This window comes from Chrysemys picta, chromosome 18 (assembly GCF_011386835.1).
Source record: "Chrysemys picta bellii isolate R12L10 chromosome 18, ASM1138683v2, whole genome shotgun sequence".
Lineage (NCBI taxonomy): Eukaryota > Metazoa > Chordata > Testudines > Emydidae > Chrysemys > Chrysemys picta.
In genome coordinates, this window is record NC_088808.1 from 13117311 (window position 1) to 13144938 (window position 27628).

Genomic DNA, 27628 nt, shown 5'->3' on the forward strand with positions numbered 1-27628 from the left:
GTGCTAACGCTGTTGCAGCCACTTGCTCTGCAGAGCCCTGCCGAGCAATCGAGACAGGGCTGCAAAGGCTCACCTGGCACAACGAAGTCAGGTCAAGGACTGGGAGCTAAATCCAGCCCCCACTCCTGCTGCAGTTGCCGCCTTGTGTGTGCTGCCCCCACCCCAGCTGGGGGAGCGGGGAGGATTCCCCGTGCTTTCAGACACAATCTGCTTTGCCGGCTCAGCAGCAGCTGCCTGCCACAGGGATGCAGCAGGGAAAGTAGCCAGGTCCTAATGCATGTGTGTGCCACTTGCTGGGTACCTGCGCTGGCAGCAGGGCTGGCATTGGGGGGCTCCAGAGCCCTGAGAGAGCCTGGAGGGAGACTGGGGGGGGCGGGGGGAGAAGAGGAAGATGTTCCCTTTTGTCTAACAGGAGCTTTTTAAACACAATTCCATGAAAACTGAATCAGTCTGGTTGGGACTCAAAAACCAAAACCCCTTTGCCAAGAGCATGGGGCCAGTTTTTTGGCAGTATTGCAGTTTTTCATTGTGGGTTGACAACAGCTGTAAGATTGGAATAATCATCCCTCCTTTCTCCCCCCCCCCTTTGCCTTGTCTAGTTAGGCTGGACTGTGAACTCTCTGGAGCAGGGGCAGTCTCCCACTAGGGGCATGTACAGCACCTAGCACAACAGGGCCCTGCCCTCAGCTGGACTACAAACACTACAGAGGAATACTCCACACTTGGTCCTGTTTTCAAGCAACCTTTCCCTGCGGCCGTTCTCTCTCCCCTCCCCCCTTCACCAAACAGGAGTAGCTGAATACAATCTAATCTGAGCACAGAACCCCCAGTTTCTAGGCTTTTGCAGTGAATATTTTTCCACACAGCCCAAAAAAGCAACATAGAGTCTGAGCCTCATAAGAAAAGCCTCTTTGCCCCCTGCCTTTGTCACCTCCTTTCTGTCACTTGCCCACCCCACCGCGTCTGACCATGCAACATGCTGGGCAGTCAGAGACGTAGGAAGAGCAAAGCTGACATGTAGTTACAGCAGTGTCGTCAATGTGCGGTGTTGAGGTTGGCTGGTGAGCAGATACAATGCAAAACCTAAGACACCTGAATCAGACACGTATGATGCTTCTACCAGGTGTTACCTGTGCTCCACTACCACCATTGGCCCAGGGGGGCACCCTCTCCCCTGCAGCTCACTACGTGCAAGGGTGCATTTAAATCCCTTCTTACAAAACACACTTCTTCCCGAAAGCCTTGTGGTGAGAACCCACCCAGCGTCAGCTAGAGACTTGCACCAAAAAGTCTCTATGGTTTGAAGTTCAGCTGCTTGGCCTACGCTACTGCATTGGCTGGGCCGGACTTCAGCTAAAGCATGCTTGGGTTCTTACCACCTTACAGCTGGGGTCACCACTTACACTTGTGCAGAGCAGGTGTGAAATGCTACCTGTGTTGGTGCTGGGGCGGTAGCAAGCAGTGGAGAAGCAGGTCCCTTCAGTATCTGTTTCCCATCGCACCAAGGATACACTAGGTGTCTGGCAAATGACAGGAGTGGAACACAGCATTGTAAGAGTCCAGCTGTATTTGACTGGAAATTCAGAGGAGAGTAATCTAGTACAGGAGGGGTTAAAAAAAGACAAACCCAAGAGCACGGTAGAAGGGATGACTTACCACTGGCATGCTCCCTCCAGGCTAGGCATAGTGTAGCAGCATCTTCTCCTGTAGCGGCCTCTACTAACAGCCAGTCTGGCCCTGAGGTGGTCTACTTCTTCTCAGGATTCAGCCCCCCAGCTGAGTCACATGATGTCTCACCCCTTCTAGGGTAATAGGGTAACAAACAAATGTCCAATCCCTCTGCCTGGTCTGCCACTCTTGAGTCTGAGCCCAGTAGGTTGTACACACTTTTCTTGGGCTTTGTACACCTTACCAGGGGCTGGCAGGGGAATGCAGGCCCACCCTCCACACTAGGCTCCAGTCCAGGTACCCTAGGACAGGCAGTGAAGGGTCATTCCACCAGACTCCCTACTACTACCTCCCTGGAGGTATTCCTACCAAGCCTTTGTCCTCATCCTCCAGAAGCCTGATCTTACTGGTCTGGTCTCTCCCTGCTACCAAAAGAGTGGTTGCAGAGTTTCTCCCTGTACCCCTCCCCCTTTATGTGCTACACTTCCTCTATTTATAGCATCACACAGTCCCTCCCCACTGGGTTTCATCATTAATTAGGCCTGGCCAACCCTCCAGGTGCAACCAGGTGGGTTAATTGTGTGGACTCTCCGGTCCTCTTTAGTCCTTTCATCAGCTGTGTGGGGTAGGCACCATATCACAAGTCCACTGCTTATGTCCCAGGTAACTTGGAGCTCCTTAAATCAGGAGGACTCTCCAGACCTGTGAGGTATAGTCCTGAGTTTTAGTGATCCTATCTGCACTGCCTGAGTGTAGGCAGAGCAGTCTAAAGCCCAGAAGCCCTGTCAATGCAAGCACTGATCTCAACCTAAAACCTGGGCAGGATTTTCTGGGGACAGCTTCTCTCTTGATTGTTGCAGAGCCTTGCTGAGGGAACATCCACAGGACATACAGCTCTGGCTCCTCAGTGCATGGGTTAAAGAAAGGGGCTTTAGGCACTCTGACCCAGCACTGCAAGAGTTAAACCAGCTACAGTCTCTCTTGCTGGGACCCTGCAGGGGATGTGGCATTACGTCCCAGCAATGCAGGGTTAAGAGCCCCAAGTGCTCACCTGGCTCTGCCGGATCTTTATTTCCATCTATCTGTCCAAGCCCCCAGAGGGAACACGCACTGAACTCCACATGAATGACTGGAGCCTTTCCAGCTGACAACAGCATCTCTGCCCCTCCACCAATAGCAATGAACCGCCACCCAGCACTGGAAGCAATGACATCATTTCTGACCAATGGCAGCTCAGCAAAGGGATGCAGCTGCAGCCTTGGAGTGAGATAACGAATATCTAGATAGATGGATGTGCATACTCATGCCCTGGCTGTGTCTACACTAGAGACTGAACCAGTAGCATAGCACCCATCTAAGTACCAACACTGCAACATGTCCATCATAGCCATGCTGACTTGCCTTCAGCTTTGCCCGACATCCATACAACTATCTGCAGTTGCACTAACTGCTATTCCATAGTACAGCCCCCTAACATTTCAGAGTCCCCCCCCACCCCCCATCCCACGCTCATGTTTCATTGTTCCAACAGAACACAGCTGCCGTGAGAGGTCATGTAGCCAGGAGCAATTCCAAAAGAGGGCTTTGAATATCAGGACAGAGACCTTGAACTGGAGTCTGACCTCAGTGGGGAGCCAGAGCAGAGAGTGGTCTACTTGAGTGATGTGTTCAGTGACCTATGTTGCTAAACAGACGGGCTGGTGCGTTCCGTACCAGTGGGCGCTCTTTCGGGATGTGTGGCTTCGTTCCTAGATGGAATGGAGGAGTGAAGTGTTGTTGGTTTTGGTATTAAAGACCAGTATGATTGATTGTGCTCATTACACAGGCTTTCCCCCAGATTCTACTTTATTATACACAAACAAAAATTCAGGCCAGCTGCAATGGCAAACCAGGGTAACGTAGTTACATGAACAATGGTAACTGAATATTTTACAGGTGCATCTTGTCCATCTAACTGGGGATTCTAGTCCTCTTAGGTGACTGTGGCAGAGGGGTGCAATACCTGGAGTGAGGGCTATGAAGGAGCTGGAGAGTAGGAGGTGCTCCAAAGAGCACAATTAACCTGTATCTGGCAGGTGCAGGGGCCAGTTATTAGGTTCAATGTGATGCCTGAGTCCTTGGAAAAACTCTCATTAGAATTGCCTGATCTCAGGTCTCCTTCCCCAATCATTCCACTTCTGCCTGAACCTGTCCAGTCTCTTAAAAGCGGGCATCATTTTTACCTCCTTCCATCATTCACTCCAAGACCCTTCTCACGTCCCTCTACGTGTCCCAAGTATTGGTTTTCCTTGCTTTTCCTGGTCCTTGGGCTTCTTAGCCGTTCCACCATGGATCGCATCCTCCGGCCCCACATCTGTAGCAGGTGCTACAAAGAAAAAGAAGTGGAGTTGACAGCATCCCTGTGCAGAGGGTTCCAGCAAGGGACTGTCAGGCAATTCTTGAGTTCATGAGGAAATTAGAGTTACTCACATGGATTGTATCAAAGGAACCACTCCCTGGATGGAGAGGCTAAAAGAAGTTCTGTGGGGTTTGATGGAAACATGCATTACTCCTGCAACTGATTTGCATTTTCAGACACAACTGCCGAGGATCTGGGGGCGAGGGGGAAATAAGGGCTAAGATTAATTCTCTCGGCTAGACTGATAAAAAGGTATCTTGTGCCTGACAGCAGGAGGACATGTGGCGTAAGCTAACTCTCATGGCCTGTACTAGTTGTACATAGAAAATATGCCCAGGATTGTCTTTCGTGCATTAGCTAGAAAGAATGAAATGGGACTGCAGGTGGGTAAGAGAAACGTGTCTCTTATTGCCATGTCTGGCCTAGGGCAGAAAGAGAAAATGGAGTGTAAGTGTCTTGGCTACAGGGCCCCCCTGTAATTCCTTTCAATAAAATTCTCTGATTCTCAGCCTCTCTCTGCCCCTTCTAGTCCAGCCGAATAGCATGGCTCAGCCAGTCGCCGAACTGGGCATTCTCACCCCGGCTGGAAGCTGGCCTACTACTGCGGGGATGCCAACCCTGGGGAACTAACCCGCTCATCTGGCTGATGGCATTCGGCAGCCGGTGCTGTGCTGCGCAGGGACGGGGGAGGGAAGCAGGGAGAGGAGGACTCCCCCTGCCTTCTTCCAAGCAGTAATGGCAGCATTCCCAGGAACCTGGAAGACCGTCTCAGCCCCCATAGAGCTTGGGCAGAAGGTTCTCTTCCTCCTGCTGAGCCAGCATGGCTGCTGTGTTGGACTCCCCGAGCAGATCCTGGTAATGTCTGTGGCAGCTCCTACTATTGTCTAGTTCTGGCGTGACCGTTTCACCTCCTCCTTCCTCCCCACTGTGCTGCGAGTTGCCTCCCTGCTCTCTAGTAGCATACTGGGCTGCATGGAAGGGCAAGTGCCAAGCACTTGGTCCAGGTACTTCTGGAACACGCATGTTCTTTACCCTGCACCAGATGTACTGTTATTGTCCTGGTCCTTGTGCGGGACCGTAAGTCTCTTGATCTCTTGGCATTGCTAACTGCTCTGGGTGCTGCCCTTCTCAGCTAGTCAACCAGAATGCCCGGTTACACACCAGAGTGTTCCTATGACAGCATTCAGCTGGCCTTGGATCTCCTCATCTTGCCAGCGCCTGCTTGTCGGCTCCTGGCCAGCTGGCAGCACGCTCATGGGAAGGCCTCCTCTGAGACGCGCTAGTGACTGAGGCAGAATCAAGCTGATTGCTGGGATAATGGTGCATAACTCCATGGTGTGCACAGGGCTGGTTGTGCACATGGCGTCTGGCACACATGACCCTGTGCAGAAGGCAGACCAGACAGGCAATTTAAGCAGCGACAGTGGGAGAAGGAGGGCTGCATGCACCAACGATGCTCTCACACCAGCAATCCCCATCCATGCTGGCACTGCACACTGAAGGACCATGCGGGCTGATTCCAAGCATGTCTAATGCAGATGGTGCACTGCTAGCACGTCTGCACATGGATGTACAGCGCGTCACAGGCGTGCAAAGGGGACCAAGTGGAGGCTAATGCAGCACACTCTAGTGTAGACAAGGCCATCCAGGGACAGCTAGGGAATAAACAGTGCACAGCACAGGGCTGGAAAGCATGGCAGAGCCCCTGCAATGGTGGGATCTCTCCATCCAATCAGCAGGGCAGCTCAGGGTGCTCTCTGCTCTCCCCCCTCCCCACCCCTAAGGCAAGAGTCTCCTGCTCATTCAACACTATCCCTTTTTTCTGCTAGTTTAGCACTTGGCCAACAGCACTAATGCTGTCCTGGCCTCTGGCCAAATCCAGTCTCAGGGACAGTGGGTGCTGCTTGGCTGGGCTTGTTTGGTTTTGTTATCCTGCATATTTGCATATGTGGATGGTGAGGATTTGGGGAAAGCCCACATGTACGATATTGGCTGGAACAGTCACTAATCCGGGGGGGAGGGGGAAACAAATCCAAGACTAATCTATTTATTGCGGGCGTAACATTGGAGGTCCTCAGGCTGACTAATGCCAGTTTCTTATCAAACAGACTGAAATAGACCAAACGCACTCCTCTCACTTATTCCTTGCTTTAAAAAAAAAGACGATTTCTGGATGATTGCTATTGAAAACTGATATTGTGGTAGCATCTTGCTGCCACCCAAGTTGGTGCCCCATCACACCAGGCGCTGCATCCCTGTGGCTTGTCTTCTGCCATGTGTAAGGGTACATCGGGGATGAGGTGCATGAGGGGGTTGAGGGGGAGATGGCTATCGCCTGCAGGGGGAACTGATGCACCGAGAGGTGAGATAGCGTGCTCCCACTCTATATGGGGTGAGCTGACTCTACAAACCTAACGTACTGTGGTGTGGGTCCTGCTGTATTTCCAGGAGGAAGGGCAGGGGGGAAGCTTTCATTGCGTGGATGGAGTTGTGATGGGATCCTGGGGGCTCTGCTGCACGTGCCCACGCAGTCCATTGACTGTCTGTCTATTTAGGTTAGTGGCAAAGGTTAAAGAGCCTCCCGGAGTCTCTCTGGCGAGAATGAGGTGTGTGCCTGAGGGGGTTGGAGAGAGATCTCTGGAGCAAGCTAATGGGGAGAGGGAAGGGCCATTCTCCCAGCTAAATGATGCAATGACTAATTCTAGGCAGCAAACAGCTTTGAAAAAGCTCTTGCTGGCACTTTCTGACCCTCAGCAGCGCTTCCTCTTCTTCCTCTGTGCATGCTGAGCTGGGGTCACTCCCATACCCCCCCAATTGCTCTGGATTGCCCCCAATTCTCAATACAACTCCCTGTTATTCTCCAAGGTACCGCTGGGAAAGGGGGGAAAACTAAAGCGGGAATGAAACAGCCGGGAGAGCTGTTTTCCCCCCACTTCGGGCCGCTCTGAGAGCGGCTGCATCGGCAGAGAACAGAGGGGATGGAAATGACATAATCACCAATTCCACACACCCCCTGCCCCCCCCCCCCCGAGCCCTCCCACTCTCAGGCACTAGTGACTTCAATAGGATCCCCCCACTGTGGGGAGTCCCACCCCAGACCCCCACTGCTCCACCCCCTCTGTGTGGCTCATGTACTGCCAGGTGGGCCCTGCAGGCTGCACCTCAGTGTACATCCTTCCGCTCCGCATCCCCTTCTGCCCTAGAAGCTAGTTTGGGAGGTGTTTTATTGGAAGCCTTTGCTGCAGGGGAGGGAGCCGCCATGAACAAGCTGCTGCCGCCACTCACATGGAGAGATGCGGGCGGCTCCATGTCAGAGGATGGGGTTGTCATGGCAACGGTATCTGCTCAGGCCTAGGCCCCCTGGGAGGGAGCTGGACTTTGGCTGCATCCCCTGGCTACCATTCATTGCTAATAAAGTTCAGCCGTGTTGCATGGGTTTGCCTGTGTGTTTAAGGACTTGAGGGCAGGAGAACCCCAGCTAACGGGGAGTCCGCAGGATACCTGCTGCTCCCCCTCAAGTCAGTGGGAGTTCTGAGTGCTCTGAACCTCACAGGATTGGGCCCCAGTGCCGTCAGAGGAATTCACATCCACCGCTCCAGTCCAGTGGTAGAGACATAGCTGAGCACAGGCAGACACATGGGGTGCCATGTCTCGAGGGCTCCAGAAGAGTGCAGGGCTCACTCCAAGCACTCTGCTGCAGGTTCCCAGGAGCCACCAGCAGGTGGGAGAAGAAAGGGTCTGGTGTGTGGGATCTGGTTGGAGCCCGTGCCAGTGCAGTTAGTACAAAGGATTCTGGGATACTCTGGGGAATGTCAGGAGCAAGGTTGTCAGCCCCATCTCGGCCCAGTATGCCACTGGGCAGCACAGTACAGTACAGCTTCACAGAGCACACATGAATTTGAAGCTGCTGTGAGCAATCCAGATCCCCTGAAATCAATGGAGTTTCACCTGCTGGTGACAGGTCTGGAGTTGGCCCCTTCTGGTCTGAGGCTGTATCTAGGATCCCCAAAATACTTGGTAACTGTTGTTTGAGTCGGGAGAGTTCAAATAAAATGTCGGAGACAGAGGAAAGGGAGAAGAGAGACTTTAAATCAGGAGGAAGGCTGGATGGAGCAAGAGAGAAGGCAGCTGTTCCAGAAGGCCGTGGCTGCAGAGCAGAAGGCACTTGCACCACAAGCGACTAGTGCATGCAGTGGTGGGCTTGGGGACAGAAAAAAGGCAAGTTCCTGTTGAGCATGGAGTGGGAAGGTCTGTGGATTAGCTAGGGCAAGCCGAGGGAGGAGTTCAAAACAAGAAGGGCAGTTTTCCAGTTCCAGGACAAATGAACATGCTGCCAGCAGAGCAGAGGATAGGAGGGTGTAATCATGCATCTGTGTACTTGAGGTAGCTGGGGAAGCCATAGAGAATGGGGTTGTAAGAGGAGATGAAAGCTTAGCTCGGGACTTCAGCAGAGGTGACATAATGTACACAGAGGGAATTCCTGGGAGGTGATGACAGGCAGATTTGCAGATGGAAAGCTTGTGGTTTAGGATGATGCCTACGTGGAAGGCACATGGGAGGTCTGATTGCCCAAGAGAGAATAGTCTGCCTGAGACAATTAGCTGAAGGAAGCTGGGAGGAAACCACAAGTTTACTTGGTCAAGATGGATGGGGAGGAATCATTAAAGGTGTCAAGAGATGGAGCATCGAGTATCGTCAGGGTAGAGATGTTTCAGGTTAAAAAACCGAAAAAGGATTGAGGTGGTAGAGAACAGGAGGAGGAAATGAACCTTCTGGGACTCCGTAGAGAAGGCATCTCCACCAGCGAAAGAGTCTGATAGGTAGGACCAGATCCGTGACCAGAGAGCACTTGATATGTTACACAGCTACGGAAGGGACCCAGGAGGAGTCGTCCTCCATGGTGTCAAAGGCTTCGCTATGGTCCAGGATAGCGAGGCGGGAGAAAGCTTCATCAGCGGAAGAGAAGCCATACTCACTGTAATGTGGCTTCCAGCCTCTGGCCAGAGTGAGAATAGCCCACCAGGAAGGTGGTTGGAGAGCTGAGCTGGAGCAACGCTCTAGTGCTTTACTAAGAAAGGAGAGGGTGGCTGGTGACGGATGTAAAAGAACTGGGGCAGGAACGGATAAAGGAGCTAACCTACAGAGAAGGTCTGGAGAGCACGTAGACCTGTGGCAACAGAAGGAGTGGAAGGGGAGTAGACAGGAAGGTGTTGGGCATGGGGGCAACATTCTAATGAACCAAGGCCAGCTGTCATGCAAGTGCAGGTCTGAAGCATTTGCCTGTAGATGTGTGTGTGTGTGACCCTTTAATATCCTACCAGCTGGACCATGGCTAGTGGTTCACCTCTAACTTCAGCCACCAAACACCTCAATGAACTCTGCTGGTGCTGGGGCAAGGCAGCCCTTATACCATATATCCAGATCAGAGACATGGGGGAGGGGGGGTGGGGGGGAAATAGAACCACAATTTTTCCAAATCCCCATTGGTTTCAATGGGAATTCTGTCAGAGTAGGAATGCGAGACCCTGGCCATAAATGGATGTGGCAATCACAGTTATTCGGTGTGTTAGCATTTAGCATCCCATAATCAAAAGGGGTGACAAGGGGCTTCAAACCTCTAACCACTGGAGTGAGCCAAACTTTGCTGTCAGTTACACCCTGGATTGCAGTGCACTTGCATCATTGTACCTGGGAATGTGGGCCAGTAAGTATAATAAGGAGGAGGAGGAAAAGGTGGAAATTAAACAAAGGAAACTTTGTAATAGTGAGATGCTTCAGACTCTTATATGAAGTGGTGGGAACCCCATCAGAGTAATTTCTAACTGGACAAAATGGGTCTTGTATCTGCATTACAGATGAGGAAACAGATGGCATTATTTGCCTGATGTGATAAATGAGAATGGAACCCAGGAGTCTTAACTCCCAGGCCCCTCTGCACTAGATATTTCAGCGCTGGCCCAGAATGTGCAACTAACCCTGAACTGCGGGGCTGTGGGTCATGCCTGTCTTAAGTGGTGCTCCAGGTTCTTTCTATACAAAAGAAGCCTGCATGAGTGTGTGTTGTGCAAAAGAATGCAATGGGGGGGGCCAGTGGCACTCCCAGGTGTAAATCCAGAGCAACTCCTTTGAGATGCTGCACTGGTATATGGGAGAGCCCAGCCTGCCCTCGCAGGAAGAGGGATCCAAGGTCTAGGCTTGTGTAGGTGCGGGCATGTCCGGCTGGGATTATGGAGCTCCACTGGGCATTTGTGACTGGGCATCCCCTGCAGCCCTCTGGGAATCCTGTCACCTCTCCCTGACGCGGAGTCTGAGCAGGGTGGTCCTGGGCCTGAGTCCCAGCTTCAGCTGAGCCGAGACATTACGTCATTCCCTTGTGTCTCTCTAGGGGCGGGGGGAGGGGAGGATTGGAGGTTTTAGGCTCAGGTGCAGGAGTGTTAGTAAAAAGCTCATTTTTATGCAAAAGATTCCCTTTAAATCTGTCATTATTATTCATGATACTAGCAGACTAACAGAGTGGAGTTAACCCTTTCGTGGATGGGTCTCTTGTGTTACTCCTACGTGATCCATCCTTCCCCGCAGGGTGAGCTTTCCCCAACAGTGCACTGATTACAGATCAGATGAAGTGGCTTTTTTTATTTGATTTTATTTCTTTTTAATTTGAGTTGCTCTGGCCCAGACTCAACCCCTCCCCCCTTCAAATCCTGACCACAATGCCACTCACTTCTCTGGCCTCCCGCTGGGAGGTGACATCCAAATATGCTGATTGTTCCAACCTCACAGTTGTGTGTGTGTGTGTGGGGGGGGGGGGGGGAAACAGCTGAAATGCTGAATAGCTTTGCAAGGAAAAAGCATCTCTTTACATCTAGAGAAAGGATAGCATTAGAGCCTATGCACGAGCCTGTAGAAACATGGAACTACACCTAGCGTGGGGAGTAGGGGGATGGCTGGGGGACAGGGCGGACTCGACCCAGGAACGGGCAGTGCTTTTATAATGGAAAGCTGGTTGCAGCCTAGCATCTTGGTGGCAGTCAAACTACTTTCCAATAGAAGTGACACGAGAAGCTGCTCCAACCAGGGAAGAAGGATGGTCTGCTAAAGACCTGCCTTGAAGTAGGTGAGCCTTGGTTCCTCATCTATACATGGGGGAGAATACCTCTGTGACAAGGCAACCCCTCCCCAGGGCACCCTCCAAAGTCAGGTCATGGCACAACAGGTGCATCTGCCTCAGTTTCCCCATGCTCCAACCATAAAAAGGAACACAGTCTACTACTGTCCGATACAAAGTCCCATCTTTGGGCATAATTGATGTAGAGGTACAATAGTCCATAGAACCGCCATGGTAAAACTGTTCTCCCACTTCCCACAGTAAAACATACAAAGGTAGTGAGATTTTTTTCATTCTCCCCCTAGGGATCTCACTTCCAGGTCACCCACCAGCACTTGGTTCCCTCCCAGTCCCTTTCTGCCCTTGTTCCAGAGCCCCACTCTCTAGACCATCCACATGAAAATCACCAGTCTCGTGACTTAGACCCAAACACCAGCCAGTGATTCAGCCCTTTTCAGCCTCCCCTCATTGGCTCTCCAGCTCAGGAAGGTCAGCAGGCTAGCCCCTTTCCTGACACGCTCAGGTAGCTCTCACCTGCCCCTTTCCTTGTTCTTTCGCTCTGTGCTCACAGGCAGCTGGGGGACTCTCCAGGTCTCTCTCCTTCCCTCTAGGTCCCAGCCAGGCATCCTTTTAAGCCCAGTTGAGGGTTGGCTTCTCAGTCACAGGTGAGCTGGCCTCTTCCTTCTTAAAGAGCCAGTTGCGACAGCCTCTTTATTTTACAGGGACAACATCCATTAAAGTGTGAAGAGCTCAGATACTATGGTGAAGAGGGCCAGATAGAGAACATTGAATATTTCTGCAACAACAATACAGATAGACAGACAGACCACTATAAAGAATGGGAAGTGAATTCTGCCACATAAATATCTTCGGGCACAATAGCCCGGTGTGGCCAAATTAACTGTAAGCACAACAGACATATTGCAAGATGTTACCCCGTTGGAAACAGAGGGAAGCTTTGTACCATTTTGGTTGCTATCCCATGATGGAACAAAATCAAAGCCATCCCTCTTGCATCTCGACAGGTGTCTTATGTAGCTGTCTCCATATTGTTCATGGCAACATGTGAATGCAAGGGATGCGTGGATAGTACATGTGCGCGTCTCCCATGTGCACAGCCCAGAAAAATTAGTGCCAAACAAGCCAGAAGAGTAAGGGTTTGATTCAGTCCAAAACCTTCTGGCGGATCAAATTCCCAGCCCCACTTAGAAATTAAGACTCATTCACCCGATAAGCCATGACTGAGCAGGCAAATATTGTAGTAGTGAGCATGGTAGCCCAGTTCAGGTGTAGGGTTTAGAATTGCATTGCGACGGGGTCCTGCAGTGCCAGCTGAGATGATGCACTGGAAACAGAGGGAGCGCACTGTACATGCAGGAACCTACATTGAGGACTGTGCTGTAGTCACCTGCAGCTTGCTGCAGACAGGATCGCTGGCTCTGACCTTTCTTCCTCCAGCAGCTCTGCCTTCTGTTGCACTGGCGTCATTGGCTCCTGGCCTGCTGGGACTCTGACAGACAGAAATAACCCAGTGATGTCATACAGTTTGGTGGCAGAGTAGGGAGGGCAGAGAGGAGGCTGTGTCCAGTGGGACCTCTCGTCCACTGCAGGGGAGTTGCAGGTGCTTTGATTGAGAGAAGCATATGCTGCCCGAGCGGAGGAACAGGGGCATCAATACATCTCTCCTCCCCCGAGCGCGTGTGTGAACAAACACAGGCGCAATCAATCCAGGAAGAAAAGCAGTGAAGCAGCACAGCTGGCCCCAGGGGATGTGCAGAGTGAAGGGCTCCTCACAAGAGCCTTCTCGTGAAACCAGCTGTCATCTCGGGTTCCACTACAGACAGCACATCCATGCACCTTCCCGTCACCGGGTGCACAGGATCATTGTACAGCTCATGTTAGCTGACAATTCTCTTTACACATCATCCCCCTTCCCCCACCACAAGCCCCGATCTCTGTTGGTGACAAACCATCCTTACACTGCTGCCATCCGTAACTCGGTGTTGGTGGATCTCTGCTGTGCGGTGGCAGCTCTGTATTGGAGGGGATCCTTCTACAGCTGGTGGGGCTCCTATCTCCTTGGGGTATCTGGTGTGTCTAGGATGGGCCCTCTCCTCCGGCCAAGGGCAACTCCTTGGGTGCTGGTTCTGTTCTCGGGTGGTTCCTGGCATGTCCAGAGGAACGGAGTGGTGGCTGATGTGCACTTGTGCTCTTTCTAGTTCTCCAAGGAGAAGTACATCCTTGACTCTTCACCGGAGAAGCTTCATAAAGAGCTGGAGGAGGAGCTGAAACTGAGCAGCACGGACCTGCGCAGCCATGTGTGGTACCATGGGCGCATCCCCCGAGAGGTGAGGGGGAGCTGGGCTGCTGCTGGAAGCCCCAAGCCTTGGCTGCCTGCCCTGGAGAATCCGGGCTGGCCTCAAGCACTAGCGCAGCAAGAGACACCCTAAGGCCCATCTCCGCAGTGGGGCTTTGAACTCAACACCTTGCCCATTCTGCCACTGGCAGCAGGACTGGAAGGAGAGGGCAGGACGCTCTTGCCCCCTGCACTGGGACACCTCATGGCTGGATTTCCCCTTCAGGCAGCCTTGGGATATGATCTTGGTTGGGGCTGAGAAGAGAGACAGAGACCTATAGAGTGACAGGAAGAGGTGGAGAGAGAGGGAGCAGGCTGGTCTCACATGAACCCACTCCACTGGGAAAGGGTCGCTGGCCAGTCTGCATTGCCTCCGTGGATCTGTGCTGCAACACTGCCTGGCCATGTGGTCATGGGACCATTCTGAGCAGCACTTGGGGGCACAAGCAGTTCCCTTGAACCCTGATGATACAAATACCCCCACCCAGTTAAGGGTCCCCTCAGCTCCTCTCCACTCACTTGAGTGGCCGTGGAACCAGCCTCTCTTCCCCCCGCCCCTCCCAATAGTCTTTAGGTCTAGCTTGGGGCAGATGGGGAGATGAATGCTTGGAGGAGGAACTCAAGTGCCCCACAAGACAATCTTGCTCTGTTCTGGGGTGGGCACAAAGGGACATGGGTGTTGCAACACTCGGCATTGGCCTAACTTTTAGGCGCCTAGAAAAAAAAATGGCAGAAAGGACAGTGATCCACAAGTTTGGCGCCGAGGCTCCCTGTGCAGTAACCTGGGGAGAGAGACACCTTACAATGCCATTCATAAAAGCCAGCATGCTAGGCAGGGAGCCATCTGAGCTCACCAATGGGAGATCCCGACCAGGGGGATGTATGCTAAGCCCCGCCCCTCTGTCAAAGATAGGCGCCTATGTCAGGGCTGAAGGGAACACTTGTCCATGCTGGTGATCCACAAATGGGAACCCACTGCCTGGAGCCAGACGGCTTCAGCACCTAAGTGGTTTCTTGCAGGAATGAATTAGGCGCCTCCCTTGCTTCATATGCAAATGGCTGGAGGAGGAGCCGCCACCCACCTTATAACTTTTAGCCCAGAGCAAAGAGTGATTGGAGCAGGGGGATTGGCCCTTGGGTCTCCCACCTCCCAGGTAGGTACCTGGGCTCTAGAGTCAGCCTCTCTCTGGCTCAAGGACTGTTTCAGTCATTATCCACAGTAGAACGGTCGTTGGGCGAGAGAGAGAGAGAGAGAGACTGACTCTGTGGCTCAGCGGTTCGGGTGATGGGGTCCAGCCCCCCTGCTCTGATCACTCTTCATTATTTATCCCCCATGGAACAGCTTCAACGGGAGATACTGAGAGCGCCCCACATCGGAATATCCCCTAGCTCAGTGGTTAGAGTGCTTGCCTGAGAGGGGGAAGACCCCCGTTCAGAGCCTGCCCCCCCCTTACCTAGGTGGCAGGGGAGAAATTGAACCACTCAGGTGAGCGATCGAACCACTGGACTAAAAATTAGAAGGTAGGCACTACCCCCATCCCCTCATCTGGCCAGATTTTGAATGGCACCTGATTCAGTCGGCATGCTGAGAGGCCACCCTACCAGATCGGGCCCTGTGCATGACTTAGGCTGACAAACGCCTGCCTTCCACTGGTTTGGGATTCCCTCTGATGGTGGCAGATGGGTGCCTGGAGGTCTAGAGGGAGGCAGCAGTGCACATTTCCGGAGGCAGAAACCGAGGTGCCAAGGGAACTTTTACCCTGAAAACTTAGGCACTGAGGGAGTTTAGGCTCCTATAGGGTTCCGTGAGAGTTTTGTGGATCTCAGCGGAGCCTAAAACTGGGGCATAGGTCCCATCTTAGGAAACTCCATGAATCTGGCCCCCATTCTGTGTCCTGGCAGGTCTCTTCCCACCCCACAGTTTCAGGGGATGGGACTGAGATTCTAGCTCATGCAACAAGGAGCATTTTGAGAAGGAAGCTAGCAGAGCTCCCCCAAGCTCCTTGCAGCCACGTGAGAGGCCTGGATCAGGGGCCTGATTCACCACTGCCGTGCACCTGGTGAAATCACCTACCCCAGTGCAACATGGTGCAAAACGCAACCCAGTCAGAGCTGCAGCACTTTTGTAAATGACTGCACAAGGTGCAGGGCAGGGGAGAATCGGGGCCCAGGGCTGGGCCTAGGCTAGTGCCATCTCCCTCTTTCTCACCATGCACCTAAGTCTTCTCCATCCCCTCCAGGATGAATTTATTTCATGATCCAAACACCACCCGCCACTCCCCCCACAGATCCCTATCCCCCGCTGACACCCATCCCCCACCCAGGTTATGGAAAGTTGCTTCTGGTGGCGCCCACCCAATATCTCACTCGGCCCAAGGCCCTGCTGACCCCAGGGCCAGCCCCACCCAGAGCAGGGGAGGTCTGATCATCTCCGCCTTGCGTCCCCAGGTGTCGGAGAGCCTGGTCCAGAGGAACGGGGACTTCCTGATCCGTGACTCGCTCACCAGCCTGGGGGACTACGTGCTGACGTGCCGCTGGAGGAACGAGCCGCTGCACTTCAAGATCAACAAGGTGATGGTGAAGTCCAGCGACGGCCGCACCCACATCCAGTACCTGTTCGAGCAGGAGAGCTTTGACAACGTGCCCGCCCTGGTGCGCTTCTACGTGGGGAACCGCAAAGCCGTCTCCGAGCAGAGCGGCGCCATCGTCTACTGCCCCATCAACCGCACCTTCCCGCTGCGCTACCTGGAGGCCAGCTACGGACTAGCCAATGGGAAGCACAGCGGGCCCCACAGCCCCGCCAGCCAGAAAGGGGGGCACATCAAGAGGCGGAGCATCACCATGACGGACGGATTGACGGCCGACAAGATCACCAGGGGCGAGGGGTGCCCCACCAGGTAACGAGATAAGTGAAAGGCGGAACATAAGGGTCTCAGAGGACCTTGGCATCTCACCACATCCCTGGGATTATCTCCATTCGGGGAGACTAGCACCAAGAGGGGAAATGACTAGCCACAGATCACACAGCAAATCAATGGCAGAGCCCAGACTAGAACCCAGGAATCCCAACTCCTAGTCCCCAGCCCCCAACTTGCTGGACAACACACCAGAATAATCAGCAACTGGTTGCATTCCTCGCTAAGAGCCACAGAGCGCTTTGAGCGAACACCCCTTAGCGTCACCAGTGAGTCAGATCAGTTAAAGCTGCAGCAAGCATGCACAGGGTACCCGACCAGCTTGGTAGGGTTATACGTTCCGCCAATTTCATTTGATTGGATCTTAAAAAAAAAAAAAAAACACACACACCCCGGCCTTGCCAAGCACTCCAGAGATGGGAAATGGAAAGAACGGTCAAACTCTCACTTACTCTTCACTGCTCAGTTCTGCCCTCCGGTCAGCGTAGGCAGTGAAACCAAAACGAGTCAATTTCCCCTCATTTCTTGGCTATTTCTCCTGCACAGCCCCATGTGTCTGGTTTGGGTTACTGGCCCTCTAGGGGAGGGTGGGGACAGGCTGGGGAGAGGAGAATGGTTAAACGCAAACGGCTGTCACTGACTGTTAATACACAACTAGCACAAACCTTTCTCTTCTGACTTTGGTCCTACAGAGCCGACGCGCTGGGCCTGAATTCGCTGACGGTCCTGAGCATTTCCTAGAGAATCATGGCCTGCTTTCCAGAAGTGCTGAACAGCTGCAGCTCCCATGGACTTCAGCTGGAGTCGTAGGTGCTCAGCACTCTTGAAAAGCCCATCCCCACAGACTGGACTTTCAGCAGAGCTTCCCTACCACATACTTCTGAAAGTCCGGCTGCTTGTGCTGGTGTGTAAACGGGAGCGGAGCTCTCCTGAAAATCAAGTCCTGTGTGCCCTCTCCTGGGGTGTGGGCATATTACCCCAGCCACCCCTGAAGCCTAGGGACCAAATTCGCTGCTGGCACAAACAGACACAAGTTCACTGACAGTTGCACGTGTTTACACTGTGAATTTGTCCCTTGGCATCTACCCTGGAGCGTCTACAGGAGCCATGTGTTTTGAGGGATCAGTGACTTGACCTATTTTTACCCCGCCCCAGCGTATCCTTACCGCATCATCGAGACGTCATCCGGAACTGCGCAGTCAGCGTGGACCAAATCCAAGATCTCCATTCCCCAATGTCTCCCATCTCCGAGAGCCCACTGTCTCCGGCCTACAGCACCGGTAGGAATCCCTCAGCCCCGTGGAAAGCAGTCACACACAGAGACTCAAATGTGCATTATCCATAGTATGAAGAGTGGAATTGGGGAAAGAGGGGAGGTACTTCGCTTGGTGTGACACCAGAGGCTCAGGCATGCAAAGTGGGCCAGGCTGCTACTAGATAGACACCAGCCCTGTGGCACATAACACTGGCCTCTACATGCTTAATACAGATCTTGTCAATGAGTCAGGCTTCACCCCTTCCTCAGCCCTAGTGGCCAGGTGCCACACTATGGATACTGCCTCAGTTTCCCCATTTGAGTTTGTAAGTCCAAAACAATTTTGTATCAAAGAACGACTAATCAACAGAAAACATGTCCCAAACAGGGAACGACCTTCAATTTGAGTCTGATGCCACTCCTAGCTCTGTTGTTGGGGTGCCCCCTCTTCCACGGTGTCTGGATCCTCCGTGGATAAAGAGCTTCCTGGAAGCTGGGGTACTGTTCTCGCCAGTCCTTCAGTTCTCTTTACATAAATAACCCTCAGTCCTCCTTTCTGGAGCTCAGGATACTGCTGTCATCAGGACTTTGCTTATTTTTCCCATCTCTCCTACCCAGCACTGGGGTTCAGTTCTCAACAGTCCTTCCCATAACTGGTTTAGGAGGCGCTCCCCTTGTGCATTGTGGGGTCTCCTCTCTAAGAGCTCTCTGTCCCCAATTGATCACCATACTGATTCCTCTCCAACTGAGTTCTGCTGACCTTTATATTCAAATCCGGTACTTACCTAGCAGTTAAGCACCAACCAGCCGGCTGGATGATCAGTTAGCCCCTGGGCAATCAATTAGCCCCAAGGCTGTCTCACCAGCTTTAGTCATGGGTAAACCGGCCCCAATTTCCTCCAAAAGGCCTGTCACCCTATGACCGATCTCTTTCCTACAACTCTACCTGCCTGCTGCATCACTTATTGCTAATGCAACACCAACTGTCTAAAATAACCCCTCTTCAGAGTAAGGGAAAACATCCAGAGAGAATGAAAGTCCAGTCAGAGAGAGCAGAGTGTGAGAATCTCCTATGTAACAGGCTGCAGCCACTCTGAGAACACAATGGCTGCTGTCTTTGCACAGAGGCAGATCTTAGAAACTTAAAGGAATAGTACACAGAAAACAAGGGCCTCAATCTTTCCTAACTACCTACACCACACCACCATTTAAAAAGAATCAGCTAGTCTGGAATGAGACGGGGGGACTAAACCCTAGGGTGGTACAACTGTTAGAAACTATTCTAATTTCTGCCAGTCCTTGGCAACCTCAAATATAACATGGGCTCAAAGTTCTGCCCTCTGACTGGCTAGAAGTTCTTACGATCATGACAAAGATATTTGTAACTTCATAGGTCCCGATCCAGATTGTCTGTTCTATCTGAGAGCTGGGTCTCTTGCATCTCTCGGTTTGGCCTGCAGCATGCATGTTTATGCGTGTGCCTGGGATGCATGTCTCTTCTCTGATCTACAGTAACTGGGTCTCTTCTTCCCTCTGCAGTGACTCGGCTAAAGCCCCAAGGGGGTCAAGCTGGTGGCATTACCCCAGCCTCTCCTGTCATAAGAAGATCCAGCGAGCCACAGCTGTGTCCAGGAAACAACCCCCTGACAGACCTGGCTGATAGCACCCACTCCACTCCCTGCCATGGGTACTCCACGGCCTCTCCTTCCCCCTCTGTTAACAGCTATAGCGACCCGGACACAGGGCATTACTGCCAGCTCCACCCCACCTCTCCTGTCGGCCAGGAGAGGCCGACTCATGACACCAAGCCGCTCCCCACTAAGAGCTATGTGGAGAGGTTGAAGGTGGAGGGGGGTCAGAGGGTGACTGCAGAGAACGGCTCCAGCGAGGCAGGGCAGAGGATGAAAAGGGAGCAGGACATTGTGGGCTTTGTCTCACCCACTGTGGAGATGGGCTCGTCTTTCAACCCTGTGGCGTTCCAGTCCCTGCTGATCCCCCTGGAAAACAAGCCTCTGGAAATGGCTGTGCTTAAGAAGGTGAAGGAGCTCCTGGCAGAGGTGGATGCCAAGGCCCTTGCCAGACACATCACCAAAGTGGACTGCCTGGTATGACTGGAGATTTGGAGGGTGGGGAGGGCGATGTCATTCCCATGACCTGCTGCCTTGAACTAACCCCTCCCTTGCTGGGCTTGTTGGAAGAGCTGACATTTAACTAGAGAATGTAGCGTCTCAAAGAGACCTATCTGGTGCCAGCTGAGCAGATGAGTGGGGTCTGGTGGACTGAGCACGGAGCTGGAATTGACCATCTTTGAGTTTTAATCCCAGATCCACCAGTGACTCTGTAACCCTTGGCAAGTCACTTCAGTGCTCCGTGCCTCAGTTTCCCAATATGTAAAATGCATGTGTGTGGCTGACCTCTCAGGGTGTTGTGGGGGCAAATTAGTATTACCAGTGCTCTAGGGGCATGAGGGGAGTTGAGTCTCTTTTGGTCCCACTCAGCCCTGGCCTCTCTGAGACCGCTGACAAATGGACAATCAGTGCCAATTACGTGAGAGCTCATTGCGAGGTGAGGACTTGTGCACCCAGAATTGGATTGAGACAATCCACCTCATTTTGCACAGGCCATCTACTGGGGATCAGCTGGGCCCACCCTGGTCACCACCACCCCTGGGCTGGATGGGAGCCAGCTTCTTAGGGCTGGGTTGTAATCAAAGAGCACTGTCCATTCTCAAAGCCATTACATTCCTCCCGGGCCCCTGTGCGTGAGGTAGGGCAGGATTATCTGGGGACCAGGGAGAAGTGTCCTGCCCCAAGCCAGGCAGTCATTGGCAGAGCCAAGATTAGAAGCCAGATCTCCTGACTCTCCCACCTGTGCCTCAAGAGGCTCCATGCTAGCCATGCCCCACCAAGGACACTGCTGAGACTCTGTCCTCAAACACCTGCCACCGGCCTGCCCCGTCCAGGCCCTTTCACTTCCAGAGTTTGTTTCCATCTAGGGTCTGGACACTGGTTCTCGACATCAGGGGATCTTGGGCTTTAGGGCCAAACTCATCCCTTGGGGTAACTGGGTGCATCTCCACTTGCTCACAGGGTTTAGTACCTTCACACACACACCCATGCAGTACTGTCCATCTCTTGGCGTGCCCTGTGTGTGTAAACCCCGCGCTGGCAGCGGCTCAGGGAGTCCCAAGCATCAGTGCTTTCCTGGCTGAGCCTGGTGTGTGGTGAGGCAGGAGGAAGACCTAAGCTTGTGGCTGCCTCATAGCGGAGCCTGTCCAGAGCGAAAACTTTCTCTGCACCAAGCCAAGCCCCCTCCCCTCAATCCGAGGAGCTTCAGCTGCTTTCCCTCTTTGTTGCAGGTTGCTAGGATACTGGGTGTTACCAAGGAGATGCAGAGGCACATGGGAGTGAGCTCAGGCATGGAGCTGCTCACCCTGCCCCACGGCCATCAACTTCGACTCGACCTCCTAGAACGGTAGGCTGGGAAGCAAAGGGGCAGGGGGCCCGTAGGACTTGGGAAAGCAAGTGCTGCCCTGGCTCCTGTCCCAGGCAACCCTGCCTGACTCCAGAAAAGCTGTGGGGCTCAGCCCCACTCGGTTCGGTATCTTGCTCTGGACCTCGGGGACTACCTGTTGCCACCAGATTTGGCAAGTTTGGCCTGTGGTTCCGAATGCAGCTTCCGTCGCCGTACAATGCTCTGCCCCCAATCTGCTTTCAGTGGATTATTGAAACGACAGCGACAGGCCCCAGAGTAATGGCCCTCGAGACTGAAATCCTCAGTTTAGCCACGCACCCCAGGCAGCTGCAGTGCAAGCATCACACCCAGTGCTGGCCTCCCGATGGGCCTCAAACCTGACCTTGATGGGCCACCTCTAGAGGGAGTCCAGGCTCCATGGCACCAGTCAGTCCTCAGCCTCTCTGCTGAACCTGCGGATGAGGCCTCCAGTTGTGTCCCACTGGACTGAGGCAGCCAATGCATTGCACGTGGGGAACCACAGAGCCGTCATGATGGGGACATCTTCTGGCCACTCCCCACTTGGGTCAGATTTGAACCAGCGGCCAAGACGCTCCATATCCCCTCGCCACCTCCTAACTCCCTTGCCTCTGCTTCCTTCCTCATCTGACATCTCAGCCTCTCTGTTTCCTCTCACGTCAGGTTCCACACCATGTCCATAATGATTGCGGTGGATATCCTGGGCTGCACAGGCAGCACGGAAGAGAGGGCAGCCCTGCTGCACAAGACCATCCAGCTGGCTGCCGAGCTGAAAAGCACCCTGGGGAACATGTTCAGTTTTGCTGCTGTGATGAATGCGCTGGAAATGACCCAGGTAGCAAAACCCCTCTGTGGCAAGCGCTCGGCTCAGCCTGGCCTCTTCTCCCACCCCCGCTCCCCAAATCACACACACCTCACTGCATCCCTCAGGCTCCTGGAGCCCCAAACGCCAGCACGTTGGGGTGGGGGAAGAGTGGAGACAGAATATTGTGGGGGACACGGGGTCCAGTTCATCCTGGGTATAACTCAGAACAGTGCTTGAAGCAGAGTAGAAAAGAGCTATAGGGAAATGGCGAGGATGGGAACATCCCCAACCCCCGAAAATGGCCCGGTCCCATACAGCCATGATTTGGTATTCTTTGCCGGGCTGTATTATTCGGAGGAAATGAAGTCGCCGTCCAATATGATACAATCGCTGCTTTAAGGCTCCAGCATCTCGCAATCCAAGCTGCTCCCTTCAGAAGATAGAATTCAACTTTAAATCAAGCCCGGCTGGGAACTCACTTTCCCCTAGTTCAAAGGAGCTGGAGCTGCTCCCTGCCCTCCCCATCTCTCTCGCTGTCCGTCACCAGCCACGGAGGAAGGACAAAATACCAGCAAAGCAAAAATTCTTTTGATGAGCTCTCAAGTTTCTCACCACTGCTGCACGGTCAAGCTTAGAGATGCCCAGAGAGCTGGCACAACTAAGGGAGTCCACAGAGGGGACCGGGAGGGGAGGCTGCAAGTTAGGGCCGAGGTTTATAGCAAAGCTGTGGGGGATCCTAGATGGGCGCAGGAGGAGGTGTGGCAGGGTAGGAGTGAGGCGTGTTAGCTGAGCTGCCTGGGTGTCCTTGGATTGGAATAGCAGGAAGGCTGCAGCTCAGGACTGAGGTGCTTTGGCAGATCCACCCAGAATTAGTCTGTCCCCAGCTCTAGCTGGTGCTGCTGGTCCCTCATGAGAGTCGGAATCCCAGTGCGTTAGTGGGACAGTCCCTGTAGAGCTGAGAGCATGCTGCTGCCAGTCCCGTGGTCAGACCCCTCCTTTGCTGCTGCTTCCAGATCTCGCGGCTAGAGCACACCTGGATGGCGCTGCGCCAGCGGCACACCGAGGGGGCCATCCTCTATGAGAAGAAGCTAAAGCCCTTCCTGAAGAGCCTGAATGAAGGAAAAGGTAACGGGGAGGAAGAGTCGTTTGCCTGGCATTTCTCTTTCCCCTGTGCTCTGCTCTGAATCGCCCTCTCAAAGGTCCGTACAATTCCCCGGAGCTCTGGATGGGCTAGCCCCTGTCCCATTTTCCCATATCATCCACTGAACGAGTGAGGGGAAACAGGTGTGTCCAGTTACATCCACCTGGCTTCCTGCCAGACTCTTCGTCATCCTGATGGGTATTTCCATAGTGAGAGCCCCCTGGAAAGGGGCAGCCCCAACACCATGGGCTCTCTGCCAGTCACCCAAAACATCCCTCCTACCCCACTCAACCCTCCCCTTGCCCCCTCTTCCCCATTCCAGTCCCTGGTGGCTCTACTCCTCCCCTCCCCTTGGGACCTAACTCCACCCTGTGGCAGCAGCAGCTCCTTCCAAGACCTTTGAAGTCATGGGCCACCAAACGCCACTGGGACTGCCAGGGTGGGATTGCTGCCTGTGATCTGTCCATCCTTCCTCCTCCATGAGCTTCCCCCTGCCTAGCAAGGCCAAGGGCATTACAGTCAGCGTTTGCACACTGCTGCTAGGATGCAGAAGGTGCAAAACCCTGCAGAAGCTGCAACCCAAGCTAATGGAGTCCAGCTGTTCACTTGTCCACAACCCGTGTGCTCCGGAACGCCTGCCTCCCCGTTCCAACCAGTCCTGCCTCCTCTGTTTAGTGACCTAGGTGAAATGAGTTGATTGCCCCAGACCTGTCTGTAGAGGAGAGTTGTCCACATCACACAAACTGCCATAACTGGTACTAACTGACCCCCTTGTTGGTAGTGAGAGACCAAGGACTGGACTGCCCTCTTGCTCCTGGGAGGGTCTCCCTCCTCTCTGGGGTAAAGACTGGGGCATGTTGGGAAGTGCCTGTTTGGGGGAATCTTGTCCAGACTGTACCTGTTCTGTAGCTATCTGGAGGGCACCGGTCCACAGGGCTCTCAGTCTTGCACCTCTCACCATGAGAAACTTTGAGGGTGAGCGTATGAAGTGGCCCCTTTGGCTCTTGAAACATCAGGCAGTAGCCAGGGAATTCAGGATGTGGGTGTGTTCTTGTTCTCTCGCAGAAGGCCCTCCGCTGACCAACACCACCTTCCCTCATATTGTGCCCCTTATTACACTCCTGGAGCGGGATGCTGCGCTCCTGGACAGCCCTGAGCCCTGGGAAAACACGGACAATGGCGTGGAGGTTGTCATGGCTCACCTGGAAGCAGCGCGGATGGTGGCGCATCACGGGGGACTGTACCATACCAACGCAGAGGTGAAGCTTCAGGGTAAGGAAGCATTGAGAGTGATCTGTGATATCCAACTCATTTTGGGCCAAAGAGCCCCTCCAGGCTGCACCAGATATCCCACTGGCAAGGGGAAGGTCCACACAACACTAGATCTTCCTCTTCCCATCCCTGTGAAGTTGGTTCCACACCACAGAGGGTGCCCCGCTGTCAGAACTGGGGCCGTTCTCCTGTACAGAAGTGGGGATGCCAGGCTGCTGGCAGTAAATAAGTGGTCTGCATTTACCCCTGTGGAAAAGGGGACTCACCACTGGAGCACCCCCTTGTGGCTGGGTGTGGCATAAAAGGTTCTCATCAGCACCACCTGCAGTGGTCCATCTCCTCTTCCAACTCAGAGCTCCAGCCAGGTCAGTTTCACCCCATCCAGCATAACAGAAAGTTCAACAACAGTCCAGCATCCTGACAAAAGCTCTTCAGTCCCAGGTCCTCACACCCTTCTCTTAGGGCTCTCCACTGTCCTTATCCCCATCTAATGGGCCTCACACCACCTTCCCCAGGGACTGGTAGGGACTCCAGGCCCTCCCTCTAGTCTGCGTTCCAGTCCAAGAGACTCTATAACCAGCAGCCAAGGTCTGCTCTGTCAGACTCCTTTCTGCTGCCTCCCTTCCTACTGTAGCCTATCAGCTGGCCCCTCCCACAGCCTCTCCGGGTTTACATTTCTCTCAGGGCCAGGCCATACAGGGCTCCCGCTGGAATCCCCCAACAAAATCGAAGTACAAACGGAAACCCACTTCTGCTGTCCTTGGGCTTGACCTTTCATCCTTCTCTGCTCCTCAGTTTAACACCTCCCTGGGCTCTCTCCTTGGAAGTCCATATTCTGCCCTATCTTCAGGGCTCCTCACCACCAGAGCCTGCTCCATCCCCAGTGGCTGTTCTGTGTAACTCCTGGCTTCCTGCTAGACTTCTCTACTCAGGAGAGGATCCCAGGGCCAATTCTGCCTCTGGGTTCCTCCTTGACCCTCCCACACTCTCTGGTCCCAGGGAGTGACTGCAGAATTCTTCACTGTCTCTTCCTGCAGCACCTTCTGCTGCAGACTTCCTGTCTTTGTAGTACCACCCAGCTGGGCTTCATCATCAGATAGGCCTGGCCCACCCTCCAGGTGCAGCCAGGTAGCATAACTGGCCTCTCCAAGCCACATTAACTTTCATTGCCTCCATGGGGTAAACACCCATCACACCTCCAACGCTTCCCCCTAGATTCTCCTAAGCTGGTTACACAGCGGTTCCCAGCAATCGTGAGTTGCAAGTAGGGTGACCAGATAGAAAGTGTGAAAAATAGGGGTAGGGGGTAATAGGCACCTGTATAAGAAAAAGCCCCGAATATCGGGACTGTCCCTATAAAATCAGGACATCTGGTCACCCTGAATTGCACGTCAGGTCAGAATCTGGCCCATTGTGTTTGAAGGGACTTTGAACAGAGCGTCATTAAGGCCTTGGACTGGATAATAACTCGTAGCTTATTGCAGGACTATTAGTAAGAAGGTCCATGTTTCAGCCAATCTCTCTCTAGGATAGAGACCGGCATTGTGTGGCTGAACCATAAACCTCCCAACCCTGCTCCTGGAATAACCCGTTTTACCATGTGCTCTCTTGAGCTCATGGCCCCAGGCCAGTTTGCTTCTCCCGGAGACCTGGAAGGGCAGAGGAATTCCTGCTGCCCCATTTAGGCTAGGGTGGTTCAGAGCATGCTTGTGGTGAGCTTGTCCCCTGGTGGGCTGGCTTCTCTCTGACGCTCTTGGGTCTTGTGTCCTTTGCAGGATTCCAGGGCAAGGCTGAGCTCCTTGAGATCTTCAGCACTGAGTTCCAGATGCGTCTCCTGTGGGGCAGCCGCGGCGCTGAGAGCAGCCAGCGGGAACGCTACGAGAAATTCGACAAGGTCCTCACTGCATTGTCCCACAAGCTGGAGCCCTCTGTGCGGTTCAGTGAACTGTAACCGACGTGGGACTCGGAGTTAAACTCACAGGGGGAGGGTGGCACCAATCAGTCCTTCAAGAGGCCAAGTAACCAGGTCCCCAGTCTGCAAGCCAGCCCACTCCTCATGCAGCCATGGGGGCTAGGAAGCTGTGGGTACCACAGACCCAGAAGGGGAGCCAGCCAGGCGCAAGGGCGTGAGGAAGAAAGCTGGCATTTAACATCTGCAAAGGAAAGAACTGACCAGAAGTGAAATCGCGGCATTGGGATGGGTACAGCTGTAGCTCTCTGGAGAAGAGAAACCTTCTGAAAAGTTCCAGCATGCCAGACTGATGGGGGAGGGAGCCCAGAACAGCTATTATGATATAGATCCATCCGTGCTCCGCACATGCAAACTACAGGAGGCTGCATTTTAATTTCCACCCAAAGCAGTGATCTCCCCTCCTCAACCACCAATACAAATCAATAGTGAAATCTCGCTAACGGACCCTCCCCACTAACATCCTATCGAAATTCCCTGGGCAGTCCCGGTGCAAATGTTTTGAGCGGCACATTTATGGAGGAAGGAGAGCGCTGATCACTCCCAGCCATGATACCTCCTGCTGATTCTCAGCTGTAGTTTAGGCCAGTGTGTGCATCCCAGCTGATCTACACAAAGATGCCTGTGAAGCCAGAAATCCACCTCCTCTGGCCCTGCAATCACAAGGTATCTCATTACCGTTGTGTTCTTCATTCAGCCTTGCTGGTTCTCAGCCACGTGGGGTCCAGTTGCTATGATCACCCAGTGCCGCCCCCACTCGTACAGCCTGTTGGCCTCAGATATTTTATCTTTTCTCTGTCTTGTCTGAGGCCTCTTAATTCTGCCTGTAAATAAATTTCACATTTACTTCTTGATGTACAGACTTGTGAGGGCGTTCTTGTAAATAATTATGCTCGCGTCATTTCGTCTTGTAAATAAGTGTACATAGATCATGGGGGAAGTGGGGTATTTTTGTTGTTGTTTTTGGTTCTTACATACAATAAACTTTTATGCTCTTCCTCAATGGACTCACATCTTTGGAGAACATTTTAAAATACTTTTCTATAGTGACACAAGCTCGTACCATTCAAGGTGCGTTTGTACTGACGCCCCAAGTGTCGGTGGTGTCTATGTATTGTGCCCCAAGCATCGATGGTGTTTCTTCTTTTGTTGGCATTACTTAAGAAATTTAATGCACCTGGGGCATACAAATAGAACAGTCGCAGTGGGAACAGCTTGAGAACATATTAAGTAATAGTAATTGCACCTGATG

The 27628-nt window shown here is 53.2% G+C and overlaps 1 protein-coding gene across 6 annotated transcripts in view; it reads left to right on the forward strand.

Moving 5' to 3' along the window:
• The window catches only part of SH2D3C (SH2 domain containing 3C), a 59861-nt gene extending 32482 nt beyond the window's left edge, over positions 1 to 27379 (forward strand). For 4 of the 6 annotated variants that reach the window (XM_065572260.1, XM_042854185.2, XM_042854187.2 and 1 more), the window contains 9 exons: positions 13391 to 13519; positions 15976 to 16424; positions 17598 to 17722; positions 19237 to 19802; positions 21056 to 21171; positions 21853 to 22024; positions 23008 to 23119; positions 24201 to 24407; positions 26183 to 27379. In XM_065572260.1, coding sequence (XP_065428332.1) covers positions 13391 to 13519; positions 15976 to 16424; positions 17598 to 17722; positions 19237 to 19802; positions 21056 to 21171; positions 21853 to 22024; positions 23008 to 23119; positions 24201 to 24407; positions 26183 to 26358 — 2052 coding nt within the window. In that variant the 3' untranslated portion in view covers positions 26359 to 27379. Of the gene's footprint in view, positions 1 to 13390; positions 13520 to 15975; positions 16425 to 17597; positions 17723 to 19236; positions 19803 to 21055; positions 21172 to 21852; positions 22025 to 23007; positions 23194 to 24200; positions 24408 to 26182 lie in introns of all 6 variants that reach the window. The other 2 variants (XR_010593607.1, XR_010593608.1) reach the window with 1 other exon arrangement.
• The last annotated feature ends 249 nt before the right edge of the window (positions 27380 to 27628 follow it).